Raw genomic sequence first — 21166 nt, forward strand, 5'->3', positions numbered from 1 at the left:
TATACTGTGTTTAACTGGTCAGCCAGATCCATACAAAAACACTTATCAGAAAACTATACATCTGTAGTTTCTATATGACTTTAAGTAATATTGATATGGAATATAGTCTTTAGAAATAAAAAGGGGAAATAACATTAGAATATCTCCCATAAGTCATAACAATCACCCAAACACATGCTGCCAAATTATTTCATATTCGCCATCAGCAGGTTTCAAATTGAAATGAATGCAGATGAATTGCTTTTTCACAGTGATATAAGGCTTATTGCAGTTTTGTGACAGGGTCTTACATAACAAAACTCTTAATGGAAGCTGAAATTGTCTTCAATTATATCCAGTGTCTAAAGGTGGGTCAGCATAGTTTTAAGCTCTTAAAAATGTCTCTGATTTTTGTCAGGGTTACCAAATTAATAGGACTCAATGAACTTTTGTACTTACTTAAAAGTTAAAACTTGGAGGAGTACACTACATAATGACTTTTTTTAGACTTCCCATATTAAGTTTGGAGATAAAATCACAAGTTTTTGCATAAAAAGGAATTTGAAGAAGAGTAAGACAAGGATTGAAATTGAGGTTCATGGTGACTGTGAACGCTAAGGGAGCTCTGGGGTCTGATTTCAGAAATGGATGGGGATGTTTTTAAATTCTTGATTTATTAAGTTATTTAACAAATATTAGGCAGTAGGGACATAGCAGTGACAAAAACAAGCAACTGTGTCTGCCCTCATGCAGCTCATAGTCTAATGTGGGAAGAGAGGCCATACATTTGCTACTTTAATTTGAATAAAAATTGTTTTGAAAGGAAAGTTTCCTATATTTCTTTTTCACATATCTATGAACTATATATTATGTAATTATTATATACAACATATAATTATTATATATAATATATACAATATATATTACATATAATTACACAGATAGATACATAAATTTATCTCACTCTTTTCATTAACTGACCACTATTATTGTACCTTTTTTAGTTTCATTTTGATAAGGGATAATTAGGAACATATTCTTCTGTACATTTTAAAAATTCTGAATCTCTGTATATAACATCATATCATATATATTCAACACATGCTCTTCTCTTCCCATCCCATATTATCCTGCCACTGAGACTCAGTGTTAAAAGGAAGTAAGGCTATCTTTTTTCAAATATAGATTCATGCTCTTGGAATTCAAAATTCTTAGAGATCAAAAAGTTGTTCAATCAAAATACATGGAATTTATCTTGTATTTAACATGAGACTCCTCTGACATTAATCGTGGACATGTTCTGACCATGATTTTATTAAATCTACTATATCCTGCTTTCTTGAAATTCGTTTGTCTTGGAAAAACCAAATAAATTATTTAAAATAATTAATACCACACCTTAAATTACAAACTCTCTTAAGTGGGATCTTGTCAATGGGCTTACGAGCTTGTGACATTTGGAAATAATTTTTGCAAAGAAGCAGTTTGTCTCTGGAAGCTCCATCGTCTCTGACATAGGCCAGTATTATGCAGAGGCAAAGTTTTTTGTTCGGTGGAATCTCTCAATTAGTTCAATTAATTAAAGAAACTGAAGAAATAAACTCTCCTAATAGGTGAACCTATTTTCATACATTCAATTTTAAAGAAGTGAATGATTTTTACTTCTAGAGGTGAATAAATGAGTGAATATAAAGACTGATGCAACCAACAATAATGTTATGACTATGACCCAGACTCAGAAAAAAATTAATATGATAATCCTCTTCTTCAAAGAGCTCTATAGCTGGTAGTAGGGATAGATACAAACTCATATCCAAATAATGTGGAAGTTGCAATGATTGACACAGACCATTATGATGGTAAAGAGGAATCACTTGAAAGGTAATTGCCAACAACTGTTATCAACTTCTATGTGCCAAATATTTGTCTAAGCACGTTACGTGTATGTGTATTCAGTTTAATACCTACAGCCACCTGGGGCTCCTGGATGGCTCAGTTGGTTGAGCGTGCAACTTTAGCTCAGGTCATGCAGTCGGTTGAGAGCCTGACTTGGGCTCAGGTCATGATATCCCTGTTCATGAGTTCCAGCCCTGTACTGGGCTCACTGCTATCAGTATAGAGCCCATTTTGGATCTCTTGTCTCCCTCTCTACCCCTCTGCCCCCGCCCCCCCACTCTCAAAAATAAATAAACATTAAAAACATTTAATACTTACAGCCACCCCATTTTACTCGGGAAAACTGAGTCACAGGTTTTTATTGTTTTGTTTGTCTGTTTATTTGTTTTGAAAAGCCTCCCAGTTAATAAATGACATAACATGACATGGAAGGGTTTCAAGGAAAGTGGACTGAAAGCATTATATTAGTTTTAAAAGACTAGTTAGAATAAGAGGCACAGAAGTAAAGGAAGTGTTACAGAGATACATTTCAGGTAGAGCAAACAAGGTTTTAAAAAAATCACAGCAGTCGGGTACCTGGGCAACTCAGTCTTTTAAGCTTGCAACTCTTGACTCTTGATTTTGGTTCAGGTTATGATCTCATGTGGTTTGTGAGATCAAGCCCCATGTGGGGCTCTGCATGGACAATGTGGAGCCTGCTCGGGATTCTCTCTCTGACCCTCTGCCCCTTCCTGGCTCACGCACATTCCGCACCCCCCCCCCAAAAAAAAATAAATAAATAAATAGAGTTTAAAAAATCACAGGGGCAGTAAATACATGGTGAGTAGAGGGAAAACTTGACATTTTGGTTTTGCAAAGACAAAAACTAGAAGGTAGACTATAGAGAAAGATGATCTGGAGAGCTAATTAATAAAGGGCCTCTTGAGGAAGAGCATACTTTGTTTGACATGTTAAGGTTAGGGATTTGTTCAGGCTTCCACAAACCAAATAAATTTTTAAAACAGAGGTATTTTGGACAGTTTTGAATATTATAGAAATTATTTTGATATTGGATGATGGATTTGAGTAGAATAAAACTGTAGGCAGAGCAAGAGTTAACAAGGGGATTTCAGCAAGTGATTAAAGCCACCATAGAAAAGAATTAGAAGAGAATGACTTGAAAAGTATTTAGGAGGTACATATGGCAATTTTGACTTACTGACTGGATGTGGAATGTGAGGAAGAAAGAGAAATCACAGGAATAATTCTCAGGTATCTAGTTTGGATGGATGATGATGTCATCAAAAGTGGGAATGAATTTAGCAGGAAGACATAGTTAAAATGCCAGGAATTTGAATTTTATTTTTAATGTTTATTCATTTTTGAGAGAGAAAGAGAGCGAGAGAGAGAGGCAGGCAAAGCATGAGTGGGGGTGGGGCAGAGACAGAGGGAGACACAGAATCCAAAGCAGGCTCTAAGCTCTGAGCTATTATCACAGAGCCCAAAGCGGGGCTTGAACCCATGGACCATGAGATCATGACCTGAGCTGGCGAATGCTTAACTCATTGAGCCACCCAAGCACCCCAAAATGGCAGGAATTTATACACACTGAGTTTGAACTATCTGTGGGTCATTTGGGCCCTGAAGTAGAGTAGTTCATTGAATGTTCAAGTCAGAGTTTCAGGAATTTATACACACTGAGTTTGAACTATCTGTGGGTCATTTGGGCCCTGAAGTAGAGTAGTTCAATGAATGTTCAAGTCAGAGTTTAATTGTATAGAAAGGGGTATACAAGATGATATATCCAAAAAGGGGTTAATATCAATAATCTATAAAGAACTCATACAACTCAACAACAAAACAAACAATCTGATTTTAAAATGGTCAGAGGAACTGAATAGACATTTTTCCAAAGAAGACATACAGATGGCTAACAGATACATGGAAAGATCATTAATCTTCAGGGAAATGCATATCAAAACCACAATAAGATAGCACCTCATGCCTATCAGAATGACTAGTATAAAAACAAACAAACCAACAATAAATAAATAACATTTGCAGGTAAGGATGTAGAGAAAAGGGAATCCCTGTACGCTGTTGGTAGGAATGTTAATTGGCACAGCCACTATGGAAAAGAGTATGGAAGTTCCTCAAAAAATTAAAAATAGATCTATCATATGATCCAGCAATTCTACTTCTGATTATTTATCTGAAAAAAATAAAAACACTAATGCAAGGAGATATATGCACCCCTATGTTTATTGCAGCATTATTTACAATAACCAAAAATGGAAGCCACCTAAGTGTCCACCAATAGATGAATGGTTAAAGAACATAAACAATGGAATGTAATTCAGCCATAAAAAATGAAATCTCGCCATTTGCAACAACATGGATGGGCACTGAGGGCACTATGCTAAATGAAATAAGTTAGACAGAGAAAGACAAATACTATATAATTTTGCTTATATGTGGATCTAAAAAACAAAAACAAATAAAACAAAATAGAAACAGCCTCATAAATACATAGAACAAGCTGGTTCTCAGAGGTGAGGGAGAATGGGTGAAAAAGGTGAAGGAGATTAAGAGTTACAAACTTCCAGTTACAAAATAAATAATTCACAAGATTAAATGTACAGCATGGAGAATATAGTCAATCTTATTGTAATAACTTTTTATGGTGACAGATGGTAACTAGACTTATGGTGATCATTTTATAATGTATATAAATGTTAGATCAACATGTTGTACACCTGAAACTAATGTAATATTGTACATCAACTATGCAATAGGAAAGAGGTAACTGATCACTCAAGGATATTGTGCACACAATGACATGAGCTGCAGGTGGTGAGTGAAACCCTGAGGAGCACCAATGTTCAAGGAGAATATAGAAAAGAAGTCCATGAAAATCCTGAGAAGGAATGACTGTAAAAGCACACTGAATGAGAAGGAGGGGTACAACCAATATCAAATGACACAAAGAGATCCAATACTAAGCTATTATTACATAATCAAATTAATTTATTCTTTTCTAAATAAAATGATTTATTTAATTAAACTAAACTAAATTATAATTTGCTCAAATTATTCAATTAATTATTAAATCCTCATATAAGGAGCTCATTGGATTCCATAATACTCCTAATTCCAATTTTTAAAAATGCTTTTAATGTTTATTTATTTTTGATAGAGAAAGAGAGAGAGAGACAGAGACAGAGTGTGAGCAGAGGAGGGGCAGAGAGAAAGGAAAAAATAGAATCTGAAGCAGGCTCCAGGTTCTGAGCTGTTAGTACAGAGCCCGATGGGGGACTTGAACCCACAAACCATGAGATCATGAACTGAGCCGAAGTCAGACACTTAACAGGCTGAGACATCTAGGTGCCCCTCTTAATTTCAATTTTTAATGGTAGGTGTACAGCTTCAGAATCATCTATATGAAATCATGGACACACCAAAGGTCTATGAAGATAATATGTTTGTTCTTTGTGAAGGTTTACAGCATCTTTCCACCACTGTGCTACAACTCTTCAAAGGTAACAGTTTTACAGGGAGGAAATGATTATTTTCAATAATATCTAAGAATCTAAAAAGCATAGAATTAATTCTGTACTAAAATTTGTTGGAGACAGAATTAGAGGTCATCCACTTCAATTCCAGCCTTTTAAAGCAAAAACAATAATGGCCAAAATTAACTGAGTGCTTACTTGTACCCACTCCAGTTCTAATTGCTTTACATGTAGAAACACAATTTCCCAATGAGTATATGTCAAGTGAGATAACTAACTTGTTCATGGTTACAAAGCCAGTAAAAGCAAAGCCACAATTCAAACTTAGGATGTTGTCCAGATAACCTACTTAACCACTACCACTTATGACAGAAAAGGAAAGGTGGAGTCCCTTGCTGATATGTCTAGTAGGTTTTCAGAATGAAATATGACCCATGGTCCCTTCCTTCCTCAAACACCCTGTCCCATTTTCTGCCCCTTCTTATTCACTGTTGCTAAAATAAGATAATGAACCACACTTTCAAACATTGAAATGAACAGAACATGCTGATATTATTCATCATGCATTGTCTTGGCAAAAGCTTATCCTGGGTTCATTTCTGACCGAGTATAACACCATAACCCATAGGCATTTTCTCAACCCTACCAGGTATGAAGCCCAGCATTAATGGGAGGTACTGTGGCAATTTTGTTTCACCATGCACATTGGACTTCAGCTCTCTTGTACATTTTCCATGATCTTAAAATGGAAAGCAGCTTAAGGAATTTAAAAAGATTTGCTGTATCTGTTACTAGTAATGCTTTATAATGTCTCTCACCAGAAAAGAGACTTCACCATACTAAATCATCAGAAACACTCTTGACCTACAGTGTTAAGGGTTCTAAATTTACCATCAAGTATTACTTATTTTGCAGCGTAGACTAAGTCAGTTTCCCTAAAATTAGCAGAATGGGTTGCCCTTTTATTTAAAAAAAAATTTAACATTTATTCATTTTTGAGAGACAGAGAGAGACAGAGCATGGGTGAGGTAGGAGCAGAAAGAGAGAAACAGAATCTGAAGCAGGATCCAGGCACTGAGCTGTCAGCACAGAGCCCGACGCGGGGCTCGAACTCACTAACTGCGAGATCATGACCTGAGCTGAAGTCGGACGCCCAAACCATCTGAGCCAGGCAGGTGCCCCTATGCGTTAACCTTTTAAATTCTGAAATAGGTAAAACCAAATTCTATGGTTCAAATTAACGACACAAGAAACAATAGGTGCTAGTGAGGATGCAGAGAAAGGGGAACCCTCTTGCATTGTTGGTGGGAATGAAAACATGTGCAGCCACTCTGGAGAACAGTATGGAGGTTTCTCAGAAAACTAAAAATAGAGATACCTTATGATCCAGCAATTGCACTATTTGGTATTTACTCAAAGGATACAAAAAATCAGATCCCAAGGGATACACGCACCCCAATATTTATAGCAGCATTATCTACAATAGCAAAACTATGGAGAGAACCCACGTGTCCATCAATGGATGAATGCATAAAGAAGATGTGGTGTGTGCTGATAGCTCAGAGCCTGACTCAGGGCTAGAACCCATGAACTGTGAGACCATGACCTGAGCAGAAGTTGGACGCTTAACCGACTGAGTCACATAGGAGCTCCAGAAGCTGCAGATACTTAGAGACTTGGATCTTGGGGATTATACATCCCTGAATCTGGCCATCATTATGACTTTTCCTTTTGATCCATCCATTAATCCTTTTGCAATGAGAGACCTATGTGGTTTTAGAAGATGACCATGTCACCTATGGTCTTAGATAATTCATCAGGACTGCCATGCCATTTGGCTCTCTTTAGGGCTTCATACTAATGTATAGGGATCTTGAGTGGGGGAAAACACACAGTTTAGCTAGCAAAAGCAGTATGTTCAGGGATTCCTAGAAGCTTACCATACCACTGAAAGTCATCTTGCTACGACATCTTTTGGACTCAGTTTGTTTTTGTTTCGATGGAGGTACGTCACCCATGCATATGTCACCTTGCATAGAGAAGTGTGATTAAGGTGCACATAAAGGCTAATTAGCATTAAGCAATTTAGGGTAATCTCAGATGTTTATAGAAGTGGCCTAGGAAGTCTATGTGCCCTGTACCTAGGAACCAAGGGTCAGTATGATACATTGCGTCTCCTGGGATATTATTTTAAGGTCACTCCTGTGGGAGAATGAAGCCACAGCTCTAAGAAAAATCTGAACTTTGAAGTCATACCCCCCCACTGGGAGAATATCTGACTAAAATTTAATAAACCTGTGCTGACTCACAGTACTCAATGTATTTCTTATTACTTAAAAAATATTGCTACAACTACTTTAAGATTTTTCCAAAGATCAAAAACAAATTCATGGAACTTTGGAAACTGAAATTTGTCTTTTTGTACATATAGATATTTTTTTGTCTGACTTGGGTCTTAAGAAGTTATTTTGTTCATCATCATTTCATGAAGATTATTCATGGCTAAAAGATAAATATTATAATTTCTTGGAGCATGTAGCAATGGTTTAGATCTTCCAGTTTGAAATAGTCACGGATTATCCTCCTCTCTATATTGGGTGACTTCGTTTTCCTACCCTTTCCAGTTTAGAGACAGTTTTTCTCAAAAGTGAAAAAGAAAGTAGTGAAATTATGTCTTATTTCTCTAAGTTCCTGTCATACTTAATCCTTTCTGAGGTTCCAAGACCTGAAAGTGGCAAAGCTGGGACTTGAAATCAAGACTTCCTGATACTTAAGCTGTGAACGACTCACAGTGTTTCGATGTATCCTTTGACTTTATAAGTTTTGCATTACTCGGTAGCATAAAATAAATAAATATTTCCTTTTCTTCATAGAGTCCTTAATTTATTTTCTAAGAAGTGTCGTTTCAAGTTGGTGAAGGGGGAAAATGTAACCAATCTGAAAAAAAAAATCAATTACTTAACTTTAATTTCAGAGCCCAAATGTATCCCCATTAAATTAGAAATGGCCTTAATAATTCTGCAGAAACAGAATATGTAGAAATTAAAATGATAAGTTACAGAGCTAGAATTTCTTCAAGATATAAAATTAAGCTTTCCTTTGTCATTGCCCACTATAGCACTGAGGTCAAGGTTTTCTGCTCTTTGAAGCAGCCAGTAGTTTTTCAAAAAGCTTGTAGATATACATTCTATGTAGAGTTCTTACCCGGGTTTTAGTAGACCAGGTAGAAAAGAATGGAGACATAAATAATGTTTATCTAATTAATGTCCAATCCAATGGCAGATATTTTCCCAGTCATGTCCCCCTTCAATCCCAGACTAGCTTCTCTCCGTCCTAGAAAGACTCTCATCTTTTAGGCACATTTTGCACTAGAGTGGCCCTGGGCAATCTTGCCAGTTTCTTCGTTTCTACGCAGTGAAGTAACTTTGTTAGGCTACCTAACTTGGGAACGATACATCCGGAAGAAAGATATAATCAGATGACCTACAGAAGGCCAGCCTAATACCCACTCATTCATTCTATTTTACATCATTCTGTGAAGCTACATGAAACACATATATATTTTATGGCCCATTTTACTGCCTTGTGAGCCTTTCAGAATGTTAGAAACACTGTTTTCTGTGTGAGGAAGGTTCTGATTGGCACCCTGTAGTCTTAGAAGACCATTGTGGATACTGAAATTTGTAAGTTCAAGTCATTATTATTCTCATGAATCCTCCATTCCAATACTTGTATGTACACAGTGAAATGATGGTTTCTATTATGATCCTGATCCTAAGGCAAAAAATGGGTAATAAATTAGATTCAATTATCTAGAGTGTCTACATAATCGTAGTACAGTTTTATTAAATTAAAGATAGTTATCAGAATGGTTCCTGTTTGTCAGAATTAGATGTCTGAGAAAACTACAGAGGAGAGAAAGCCTGCACACCTGAGCACAAAATCTGTTCATTTCGGTTTTGTCTAGCATTTATCTAAGCATATAAAGTTGACCTACTCTGTGACCTACAAGGTCACCTTTCTGAGTCTTCATTCATTTATCTATAAAATGTTACAAATGTACCATGTCACTTACAAATTCCTTCATCTCAAAGATCCTATCGTTCTATTGTGGAATTGTTCCTCAGCTGACATAAAACATCTAATTTGTATTAGAATTTTGTTGAAATGTGTTTCATAAACACAAACGCTTGACGTTTAAAACTTGTCAGCTTATCAAAGACCTTGACCGATGAGAGATTAATAATTTTCTAAGTAAATGCTGTCATTCAAGAGTAAGGAGTGTGAAAACAGGTACAGGAAACCTCATTTAAAATGGAGTCAAAAATCCCTGAAGGGGGCGCTCTCACAGACATGCCATTGTTTGAAGGCTGCATAACCAGCAGGAAGAAAGATTTGAATTATCTTGACAAGGGAGGGCATTTTTCACATAGAAATTTCATCCCCTGCTTTTAAGAAAAAGAAGGAAGATCTCTAAATGCTGTAGCAACAACACGATAACCACTACTAAAGCCAGTGAGAAACCACCACAACCTGGAACTCTTAATTTTCTCCAAAGAACTTTTGTTTAAAAAAACCCATCTCAATGTCCTCCTAAAATCTAATAAAGGCTGGCTTTCCCTTTGTCTCTTCAGACTTGTCTATGGTTTACCATAGGTTGCTTGTCCTGAATTGCAATTCTCCTGCTATTCCCAAATAAACTCATTTTGCTAGGAAAATAACTGGCTGTTTTATTTTTGAGCTTGACAGGATGAAATATTTGTGCGTTTTTGTATTGTGTCAATGTAGTGATTTTTTAAAAATTAAGAGCAGATGGATATTTAGACATCAAAAAGAGCTGTTTGAAATACTGAACACTGTATTATTAAAACTCACCAGCTGAGGTTTGCTGACAAGAGGAATAATCATAAAACATAACCTTTTATTTCATCAGAGAAAGTTATGCCTTCCCAACATCTGAAGCCCAATATCCATAAAATGGTTTCATACAAGTGACATCCTACTCAAAACAGCTGTCTGCAAGGAAAATAAATGGGATTTAATCTGCCATAAAATGAATTGCACAATTTATTTTTCTTGAGGAAGTCATGCCTTTGTGACATCGGTGAGCTGTAACAGTTTTGCTTTGAAAAGAAGCATCTCTTTCTATGCCAAACCCATATTAATTCAACCATGTGGAGTTTTCCTCCAGAAAAAGCAGATCGGCTTCCCACCACCTGATGATGGGAGTTGCCGTCCTCCACCTTTAAAAGCACCGATTTCAAACATGAACCCTAACTAATTATTTAAGCCAGAGATAGAAGGGTCTTAAGATGCCTGGCTATTAAGTACAAAATATATAAAAACTGTCACTCAGCTACTTAATGTCCTACAAAAAATGACTATTTCATATGCTTCAAGTTAATGTTTAAGAAGAGAACAAAACTGCAAGAGAACAAAATGATAGAAAAATGACAGTTCAGATTTATCATATCTTCAAAATAAAAATATTAAAAAAACTTGAGAGAATCATAGAGCAAATATAAATATTTATAACCCCAAAGTTGACTTACTATTCTATTTGGGCATTTTAAAAGACATCTAGTTGGGGCGCCTGGGTGGCTCAGTCGGTTAAGCAGCCGACTTCGGCTCACGTCACGATCTCGCAGTCCGTGAGTTTGAGCCCCGCGTCGGGCTCTGTGCTGATAGCTCAGAGCCTGGAGCCTGTTTCAGATTCTGTGTCTCCCTCTCTCTGACCCTCCCCCATTCATGCTCTGTCTCTCTCTGTCTCAACAATAAATAAACATTAAAAAAAAAAAAAAGACATCTAGCAATAGAGGTATGGTATGGTAGAGCTAAGGTTTTAAATTTTTTTTTTTTTTTAATGTTTATCTATTGTTGAGAGATAGAGCATGAGCAGGGGAGGGAGAGACAAAGAATCCGAAGCAGGCTCCAGGCTCTGAGCTGTCAGCACAGAGCCCAACGCAGGGCTCAAACTCAAACTGAGATCATGACCTGAGCCGAAGTCAGATGCTCAACCGACAGAGCCACCCAGGCGCCCCAAGCTAAGGTTTTAATTTATTTCATTCATTTAAGTACACAAAATATTTTTTTAATGACAAAGGAAAAGAGAGCCACAATAAGACAAATTTTAACTGTGAAATCTGTGATATCTAACATACAGTTCAACCAGACAATGAAACTTAGGTTTGCTTCTTCATTCTATCATACATTTTTTAAAATATTTATTTTTATGTTCAAAATTAGCCTAAAAGCATTTCATTCTGATGACTACCTTTTCTCAAACTACATTCTCACATGCCACAATAGAACATTTTAAAATAGTTTTTGTCAAAACTAACCACATTATCTATTTGAATGGAAGTTTCCACAAGCATACCTTTGTAAAGTAAATATAAATCCTGCTGAAACTGAAATTAATTTAATCACATTTAGCTATATTGTTACTTTCTTTAGAGGGCAGAAGAATATAATGCCTGCAAGAAATTTTTTTTTAGTGCTCTGAACCTACCAGTGCTAGTGTTACAAATTCATCAAGAATAACGTAACATATACCTTTATAGTATCTCAAGGTCCCTTATTTTAATCTGCCAAACAAGCACCTACTTCAAATAGGTCTTTGCTAGATAAATAAGGGATTCTAATAGTAATCGTGAGGACTGTGAATGTGTGTATAACCCTCAGTAACATTCCTGAAGACTGGAGAGATTATTCACATTTGCTGTAGAGAAGAAAAAGGAGACAACAAAATGCTACTTTAAACATTAAGGCGAAGGTAAGGCTCACTCAAGAACACATAACTCCCATTATTTTAGTCAGCTAAATTGTTTACATGGACATGGACATCATGTGAGATTGGATTTTTAATTTAAAAGTAGAGAGATAGAAATCCCCAAAGTGCTTTGCCTGCTGAGACAGATTCTATCAAGGCATATTCTGCCACTGGTGGGTAATACTCATATTTTATGAATACAAAAAGATTTTTTTATGAGTTAATTTTGTATTTTGTAAGTTCCAAAACTTACTCTTGTAGTTTATAGGCTCATTTTCCTCTGACCCTGAGAACACATTACTGTTTTATGTTCATATTTATGACGCTGGGATACAGTGCCACTCTATGTTTTGACTCCCTTTCAACCACAAATGCTAAACTAATTGGTAAAACAGAACTATTTTATTAAAACTATCCATTTTGCCATTAAGCAATATGATATTCAAATTTATCAGCAGAAATCAGAATAGCTTTCTTTTCACTCTTTAGCAAGTGATGCTGAATTTCTAAACAGAAAAATACACAATTGTATTTTACAACATGTTCTTAGTTCCTGCTACTTATTAGTATCTAAAACCGAATCTTTATTTTAAAGTACAATTATCCCTACAGTTTAAAATATGAATATTAGATCTAAACAATTCCAAGATGCATCACAGTGACTAGTTCTTAATAATCTGAGACATAAAAATCGCATGTCTCATCGTCTAGCATAGTATCTGATGAAATACCAGCACTAAAACATTTTTGTTGACTGTCATCTAAGAATCTTTATATGCACTTTAGTGTTAGTATTTTATCATATAAATAGAAATGCACTACCATTCTTCATCTATTTTATGACCTTTTCACACTGATGATATCTTCCAACTTCAGATAGTTATAAAACATGTGCTAACTGATTTGTCTGCTTATGGAAACTTGCCTTAATGTACACTTGGAGACTATTTGAGTAAAAGAGAACCCAATTCAAGACTCATCATTACCATTTGTGAGGTGATTTAAAAGAGTCTCACTATTTTAAAGATTTACAAACACTTTCAACCATGTGAGGAATTTGAAATTTTTATGGTAATATGGATCTTTACAGAAATTGCTTTGCTATTGGTTGGTAATATATATATTTCTATATAAGCAATATATATTATAGATATACAAATATATATTTCTTTTCCATTTTCTGAACTTGGCATGGAAATTACTGAATGAATCCAATGCAAAATAGATCTACAAAATGCTAGGAAGAGAAGGAAAATTGGCGAGAGGGAAGAATGGCAATAACCTAAAACTAAACATAAAATGCTATAAAATGAATTCATCAGAAGATGGAGGAAATGTCCACAAATTTGTGAAAATGCCAAAATTATCAAAGAAATATAATAACAAATGTAAAATTAATATCTAAAATAATGTACAGATAATGTTACAGAATTTCCCTCCCAATGTTTCCTTACAGATTTATAAATCCAATATCAATTGCAAAGTAGGCAATAAAAACAAATAGAAAAATGTGTTTATAATAAGATATACAAAAAACAGGACATTTTGAAATTAGGCTATTTATGCATTCATATCACTCAATGAAGCTTCAGCCCCAATTCTGAAATACATGAAAGTTATTCTGAAGCTTTGATTCATATAAAAATTACACAAAGGTCATGTTGAAATAAAGATTTTGATATATTTGGATGGAGCCTGAGAGTCTGCACTGCTAATAAGCTTTCATCGTGGTGCTGATGCTGCTGGTCCGTGGACCACACTTTGAGGAACAAGGATTTATGCTATCTACAGGAAAGTACACTGAGTTTCTTAAAGTTGCTGGCTTTGCCAGATTGGGAGGATTATTTCCAGTTTCGGATTTTCCCTCCAACTAGTACATGGAACATAGAGATCTTTGTGAATCTGAAATATTCAACTCCTTCCTTTCCTGACCAGCTCTGGAATAAGCAGGGGCAAGAGGGAATGAGTGTGTGTGTACCTGTTTTGCGTGTGTGTACCCAGTGCCCAGTTGTACCCCCATACTTGCATTAAGGGAAAGGTGTCAGCAACTCTCCCGTGACTATCCTAATGTGAACTTGCATTCATCTAAGCACACAAAGTTTAGAGAATTGTCAGGTTCAAATATGCCCTATCTCTGAGGTTAAGCCCCAGCTTATTTCACACATTTCAACATTTTTCCATGTGGATGCTGTTAAGGTTGCCTGGAATTTGGAGATAAGCCCAGGATTAGTCCTGCTTTAAAGTCATCATGAAGCCTTGTTATAGGCCTCAAGTTAAGTTGTTAAATGTATTTCTGAGAGCTTACTGGGAAAAAAAAAAATAATCACATGCACTAACTTTGGTGAGCTTCAGGTAGCAAAAACATAATGTTGTGGAAAACTTAACTGCAGACCTGTACCTTCATGTTTCTGTCCACAGAGGGCTTATGATAGGAGGCTGAAACAATATTCTGTTTACCAAGCTTGCTTTAGGAAGAATATGTAAAACAAGAAGGGCTGGAAAAGGGCATGTACTTTTTGTTTTTTAATTTTGATAACTGGGTCAACCCTATTCAAGCAGATTTTTAAAAATCACTTCGTAATATTCGTAATTACTCTATAATTATGAAATATTTTGGTGGCTTTTTTCTCTACTGCTATGAAAACTACTACTACAGAATTTGCCAATTACTAGATCGCTTACAGTTTTTGGAACTCTGAATTCCAAGTGACACTAAACTTGTGCTATTAAAATAGCCAACATGCTGGCTTCTCTCTTTTTATTTATTTATTTATTTTTTACATATATAGCTATTCTATTGACCTAGAGGACATAAAATATAAGGCAGTAATATTTGATTAAGTCTTGTCAAAATTTTATTGCCTTCGGCCAAACGACATTGCAGAATATCCAGTAGAAGAACCATAGTGCAAAAGTGTTTAGATATATACTGAACAGACTGGAAATTGGAACAGAGTTCTGAAAATAAATATAAAGTAAAACATTTCAGAAATAATTTTCTAAAGGAAGCCAAAAGCCCCTATCTTCCCACACTTTAAATTTTATCTGGCCTACTTAGTTTGATTTTTAAAGAATTGGTGAAAAGACTCTACATGTTAAAGGCTTACAATTTTTGTGTTGTCTACATAAATGTATAAGTATACTTTCAAGTGTAACAATTTTTAACAGCATAGCTAGAGATAGGATCAGAATAAAAAGGAGCAGGAAAACTGTCTCTGTCTTAGAGGCTCTGTAAACAAGAGATGTCTTAAGATATCTTCCCTCTCATATAATGGAGAAAATAAACTTGAAAGGAATTTTGATAAACACTCATGTAAGGCCTCTCCTATAATATAGGTGGGTAACATGCTCTTTTTATCCTCCTTTTGATAAACCTCTACAGTGTAGTTTTTCTTCCACATCTGTAGTAAGTTACTTGCTTATTGGTAAATTTTGATTTTTTATTTTTTTTTATTTTTTTTTTCAACGTTTTTTATTTATTTTTTGGGACAGAGAGAGACAGAGCATGAATGGGGGAGGGGCAGAGACAGAGGGAGACACAGAATCGGAAACAGGCTCCAGGCTCCGAGCCATCAGCCCAGAGCCCGACGCGGGGCTCGAACTCACGGACCGCGAGATCGTGACCTGGCTGAAGTCGGACGCTTAACCGACTGTGCCACCCAGGCGCCCCAAGTAAATTTTGATTTTTTAAATGTTAAAGCAGCCTTAATTTTTCTAACATGCTATGAATTACCACAATTTGTCGTCACAACCCCTCTGACTTCTGTTCCTTCTGGAGATGATAGGTGGGTAGATGGATGAATGGATGGATGGATGGATGGATAGATAAATGATTAAATTGAGAAGATCTCCACAAAAAAGTATGGAGACTTTTTATATTATAATAGTAAGGGAGTATTTGATGAGTAGAAATAGTTGAGAGCAATTACTCTATTTTGCAGTGCACAATTTGCTCAACCATCCAAGGCAGCTCTCCATCCTGACCTCTCTATGAGGAATTACTCAGATAACTAAGGACTTATCTCCATTTTGATAAAAAATCTAAGACACAGAACTCATTAATCTGATGTCATATAGTTAATAGTTGGTGTTAGAATTGTAGCTTGTGTTTGTCATGTTAATTTTATGATTTCCCATAATTCAGGAAGCAGGACTGATGATTCTTAGGTCCACCTAAATCCTCATATTTTGTCAGAGGAGACTTTTTTTTTTAATGGAAACAAAAATTTGGAAGAAGAGTCTTTCCTGTTACATGCAACTTTAGAATTATGAAGTATTCTGAGAGATTATAGAACTATTTTTATCACTTATTTCTTTCAAAGTTTACTTTTACACATATTGACAATTTAACACAATAAAAAGCAATATTCAAAAAATTTAACCTTTTGAAGGTTTAATGATCATGAAATAATACTCTTGACTTGATAGTTTATAGGAATACAATATCTATATTAAAGGCTTAACAAAACATTAAAATAATTGTTATCTTTAAAAATGTCCAATAGAAGAGTCAAAATCACCATTACTATCCTAAATATTATTTTTTTCTGTTGTTCTACTTCTCTAACACTAATTATATTAACACTCTTCTGTCACTTACTTCCCAGGTGACATTATATGCAGAAGGATAGTCCATCAAAGTTGCTATTGTACAAAAGATGACGGGGAATTGAAGTCAAGACAAATGCAGATGCCACTATTTTCTCCCCCTTAAAAGATGTTCAATTGAAAAATGCCTCTGAGAACATTCAGCAAAAAATGCTCTGTAAACCACAATTTTCTGCTACCAAATGTTTCCTACTCTATTACCCTCAGGTCAAAATTCCACTGTAATAAACAGTTTACCAAGACAAAGTTAATTATGTAGAAAATGCTCCATAGATACACTATCTTATTTCTCTTAGTACCAGTCAACCACAAAAGACCATTTATCTGGTGATGTGCAGTCCCAGATCTTTCTTCCTCATTTTCATTCTTTTATTTAAAAGCAAAGTTTAAAGTTTTAGCTGTAACATATTAAATGCTTATTTTTAGCCTGGGGTATTAATGACTACTTTGAAATAAGCAGTCTCAATTAGGAAAAAAAAAGAAATCAATGTGTTATTTAAATTAATTTTTTAAGCAATAAATTTCAGTTTTAGACACTGGCTTGCATTCTTGGGTAGGGTTGAGTGCATATCTACCTAAGCAACACAAGGCAAAAATTGCTTTGAATCAACCCAAATTACCAAGTGAGTAGTTTACTATTTTAATGGAATGATGTTAGATAATCTCATTTTTGTCATATAAATTTCAACACAAATTAATATTAGGCAAATCATGACTTAGTATTTGAAGCATATCATTCAAGACTGGAACTCTGTTAAAGAAATCTTAAGACTAACACACTGAGCAATTTTACTTACACAGAATTTTTAGATACTATGAAGAAACTGACATTTTTTCTTCAAATGAAATTTCCAAAACTTTAATTAACCCACTTGATTTCAAGATGTTTTCTCTTGTGAGGCATAAGAATAATATGCAATTAAACTCTGTTACTGCCATTTTTCTTACAGTAAAGCATAGCTCTTTCATGCAATGAAATGTAAGGTAGAACACTGTATTCCCAAATAGATCAACATCATTAGAAAACGTTTCTTCCTGTCCACTCACATCAGCCAAGAAAGAGAAACTTTCCTTTCCTTTGAGAACTAACAATTCTCACATTTAGACCAACTATGATCAATGAAGTCCTAATCTCAAGAAACTTTCTATAATTTTATTCCCCTCTTATAAACCACATGATGTTTCTCAGAATGGTAGGTATATTAAAGCTTATGTCAAATTTTCTAATACACACCAGACTTTTTGGTTTATTGTTCAGATATGACAAAATCGCTAGAATTGCCAAATAAAAATATTTGTGTTAATTACAATTTCTAGTATTTATGAAGTGACAAGCACAGACTAGAGTATATCATACTGGTAAATAATAGAGCAGATGTTCCTCAGAAACAAGAACAGATTTTATAAATTTACTGGAATATCTCCCCATTCATATGTACTTACAATAGCATATTTTGCAGTATTTGTTCTGAAGCTGAAAGTAGAATTTGGGGCATTTTGCCAATACCTATCTAATTCACAACAGAAATGTAATTCAAACTTTCTTATAGTTCCGCAAATGACACCAATACCTTCTCATCCATTGGCCGACACTTATGAAATCACAACACAGACAAAACTTCATAATCACCTTTCAGATAGAATTAGAAAGAAATATCACAATAATCTTCTGGCATTTTTTAAAGCCTGTAATGATTACGTAGGTAATAACAGAATATCATTAACTGTATCTTACCTCTATCACTGAAGTCATCTACTAGAATGATTTCTGCTATCAGACTCTCTGGGGTTCGGTTAATTATACTGTGGATAGTACGCAGGAGTGAAGTCCAACCTTCATTATGAAATGGGATAATGATGCTGGTGTTTGGCAGCCTTTCCAGGTACATCTTGTGCTTACAACTGGAGATGACATAGAAAGAAAAAAGCAATGTCAAATGCAAAACTATAGTGTATCTTACACTGCTATTTACTCACTGTGTTATCCAACATCTGTGAAAAACTGGACTTTGTCTACTACTTTTCCAAACAGAGCTTGTACATAATAACAATTACTCTGTTCATTCATGGAATTCATTAATTATCCCTTTCACATGTGCTCTTAATGAAATAATTATTTATCCTTTTTTGTATCAGGGATTCAAATACTGGGTAAGAAGTGCATTGAAATGTTATGTTCTTGTTAATGTACACTTTTCTTATTGTTACCTAATAGTAATGTGAACACTTTTTACGAGTTAAAATTGTTTCCATTTGGCACATGGTTAAGGTTTAGATAGGTTTCCTGAGAAGTTCTGGAAATCCAGCTTCTATAATTATGCTTAGTTGATCAGTTTTGGTTGTGGTATGTTTCAATGGCTGGGTAACATCTAAGTTCTACAAGGAAAACACAGTCTTAAAATGAAATAAATGAAGATTTAATCTTAAATAACCCTATACTGATACAACTACATAATAAGATTACTTTAAGATCCAGGCCAGACATTATCACATTTCTTGTGGAATTTTAACCAGAAATCCCATGTAGCTTTATTCATTATGAAAGAAATCCAAGATACCAAAAAGAATGTAGGCTTTAACTTTTGGCATAGTTAAAAGCGATTTATTATGTGTAATTGCTATTTTTACCTATTTATGATTTATTTAATTTATAAGCCACATGAAGGCAGGAACGTGATCTCAAATCTCATGTAATTCCTAGTTCAGCAGGTCACCCAAGCTTTTTTGAGGATGATGAATTCATCTAAGTTTGTGAAATTTTTGAGTTACTTCAAAACTAAAATAGGATAAAATTTCAATCAGTTATCAAATTCAATGATTTTCCTGATATGGATAACCTGATAACAAAAAAGAGAGTGGAAATCTAGAAACAGGCAGTTTCCACTTAAATGCAGAAGGATCTAAGGCTTCAGGTTTTGCCAGGACACTGGCTACTATTTCGTCTAGAGGAGGAAACAAACCATAGCAGGATTTGAAGTATGCTTAGATTCTACCAAGATGTATATACATGCACCAGAACATTCAAAACATTACTTAAAATATTCTTTCCAGTCGTTTCAACACTTTATTTTACTATGACCTCAAAAGGATATATTAAATACTGCTGTGGAGCTACGGATCTACACTAAGAGATATTGCCTTACAGCTTGGGAAAACACGACAATGTAATTAAAGCCAGCAAAATTAACTATCCTAGAAAATAAAATATTTTAGTTATATAATTTGAAAATACAAACATTTCCTTTTTTATTGTGTCCATTTATGAATTTTTAATCTCAGTGTTTACTATTTATAACAATATCTATAAAACAAGTAGATTTTGATGTTTTAAAATAGGATGAAAAGAATTAGAGAGGAATATTAAAATAATACCATGAAATGGGCATTAAATGCTAGGAAAAAAACCTGAAATTCATTTTAGGATCAAACAAAATGGTTAAAAAATATATAATAGCATATGAAACAGTGATTTCTAAGGACGTATTGTGAGCTGGATGCTGTCACATAAATTGCACAAGTCTGGAAAAGCATGCTAAAGTAATTCAACACACCTTGTTATAATTATGTACAGTCACCCGTTCTTCTCAACAAAGCCAAAGACCCAAGCTTCACTATATCAGTATTCAGGATAATTGCACCTACTCATGCAAACCATCATACCTAACAATGCTCTAGGAATGCAACTGATATTCCCAAAAAGGCAAATTAGGTTTTAATCATTAAGGTGAGACATTATACATATCACGTGCTTATTAAGAAAGAATTGCACTCAGAGCAATACCCTATAAGCAATCAATAGTGACATTTAACAGCTGTATATAATCTATTCAGAAAATAGGCAGACACAAAAGGATGCAAGATTGATCGTATGCAAATAAGGCTTGCCTTCATAGAAATGTTTTCAATTATTTCTATCTCTGTGAGCTCAAACTATTACCACACATAAGTAAAAAGATCTCTACTACTCATTCATTAAGTCACAATGATCTGCTGAGGTCTGACAGAAGCCAGGATCCAAAATGGAAATACAACAATGAACAAAACCTAGTCCCTGAGTTCAAGAGGTTTGTAATAGAATAGGAGATATAGAATGGTAAGTAGAGTTTAATAGGGTGCTATAGGATATTTAAGAGAGCCCCCTGACAGTGTTACAGAAATTCAAGTGAGAGCTGAAGGTGGTCTGCAAAGACAGGTTCAACATATATTTAGGAACAGAGCTGACATGACTTGGAACTGGGAGAAGTAGTTTAAGGAGGACTCCCATGTTTTGGACACAGGCAATTGATCTTATGAAACACAGAGGGAGGGAGGCAAACCATAAGGGACTCTTGAATACAGAGAACAAACTGAGGGTTGATGGGAGGATGGGGGAGAGGGTAAAATGGGTGATGGGCATTGAGGAGGGCACTTGCTGGAATGA

General features: G+C 35.0%; 1 protein-coding gene across 3 annotated transcripts in view; it reads right to left on the bottom strand.

Moving 5' to 3' along the window:
• GALNTL6 (polypeptide N-acetylgalactosaminyltransferase like 6) overlaps positions 1–21166 on the bottom strand; it is a 1200276-nt gene that overhangs the window by 642750 nt on the left and 536360 nt on the right. For all 3 annotated transcript variants that reach the window (XM_058720897.1, XM_058720899.1, XM_058720898.1), the window contains one exon: positions 18482–18648. In XM_058720897.1, the coding sequence (XP_058576880.1) occupies positions 18482–18648 (167 nt within the window). The remainder of the gene's footprint in view (positions 1–18481; positions 18649–21166) is intronic.

Source organism: Neofelis nebulosa, chromosome 3 (assembly GCF_028018385.1).
Source record: "Neofelis nebulosa isolate mNeoNeb1 chromosome 3, mNeoNeb1.pri, whole genome shotgun sequence".
Taxonomy (NCBI): domain Eukaryota; kingdom Metazoa; phylum Chordata; class Mammalia; order Carnivora; family Felidae; genus Neofelis; species Neofelis nebulosa.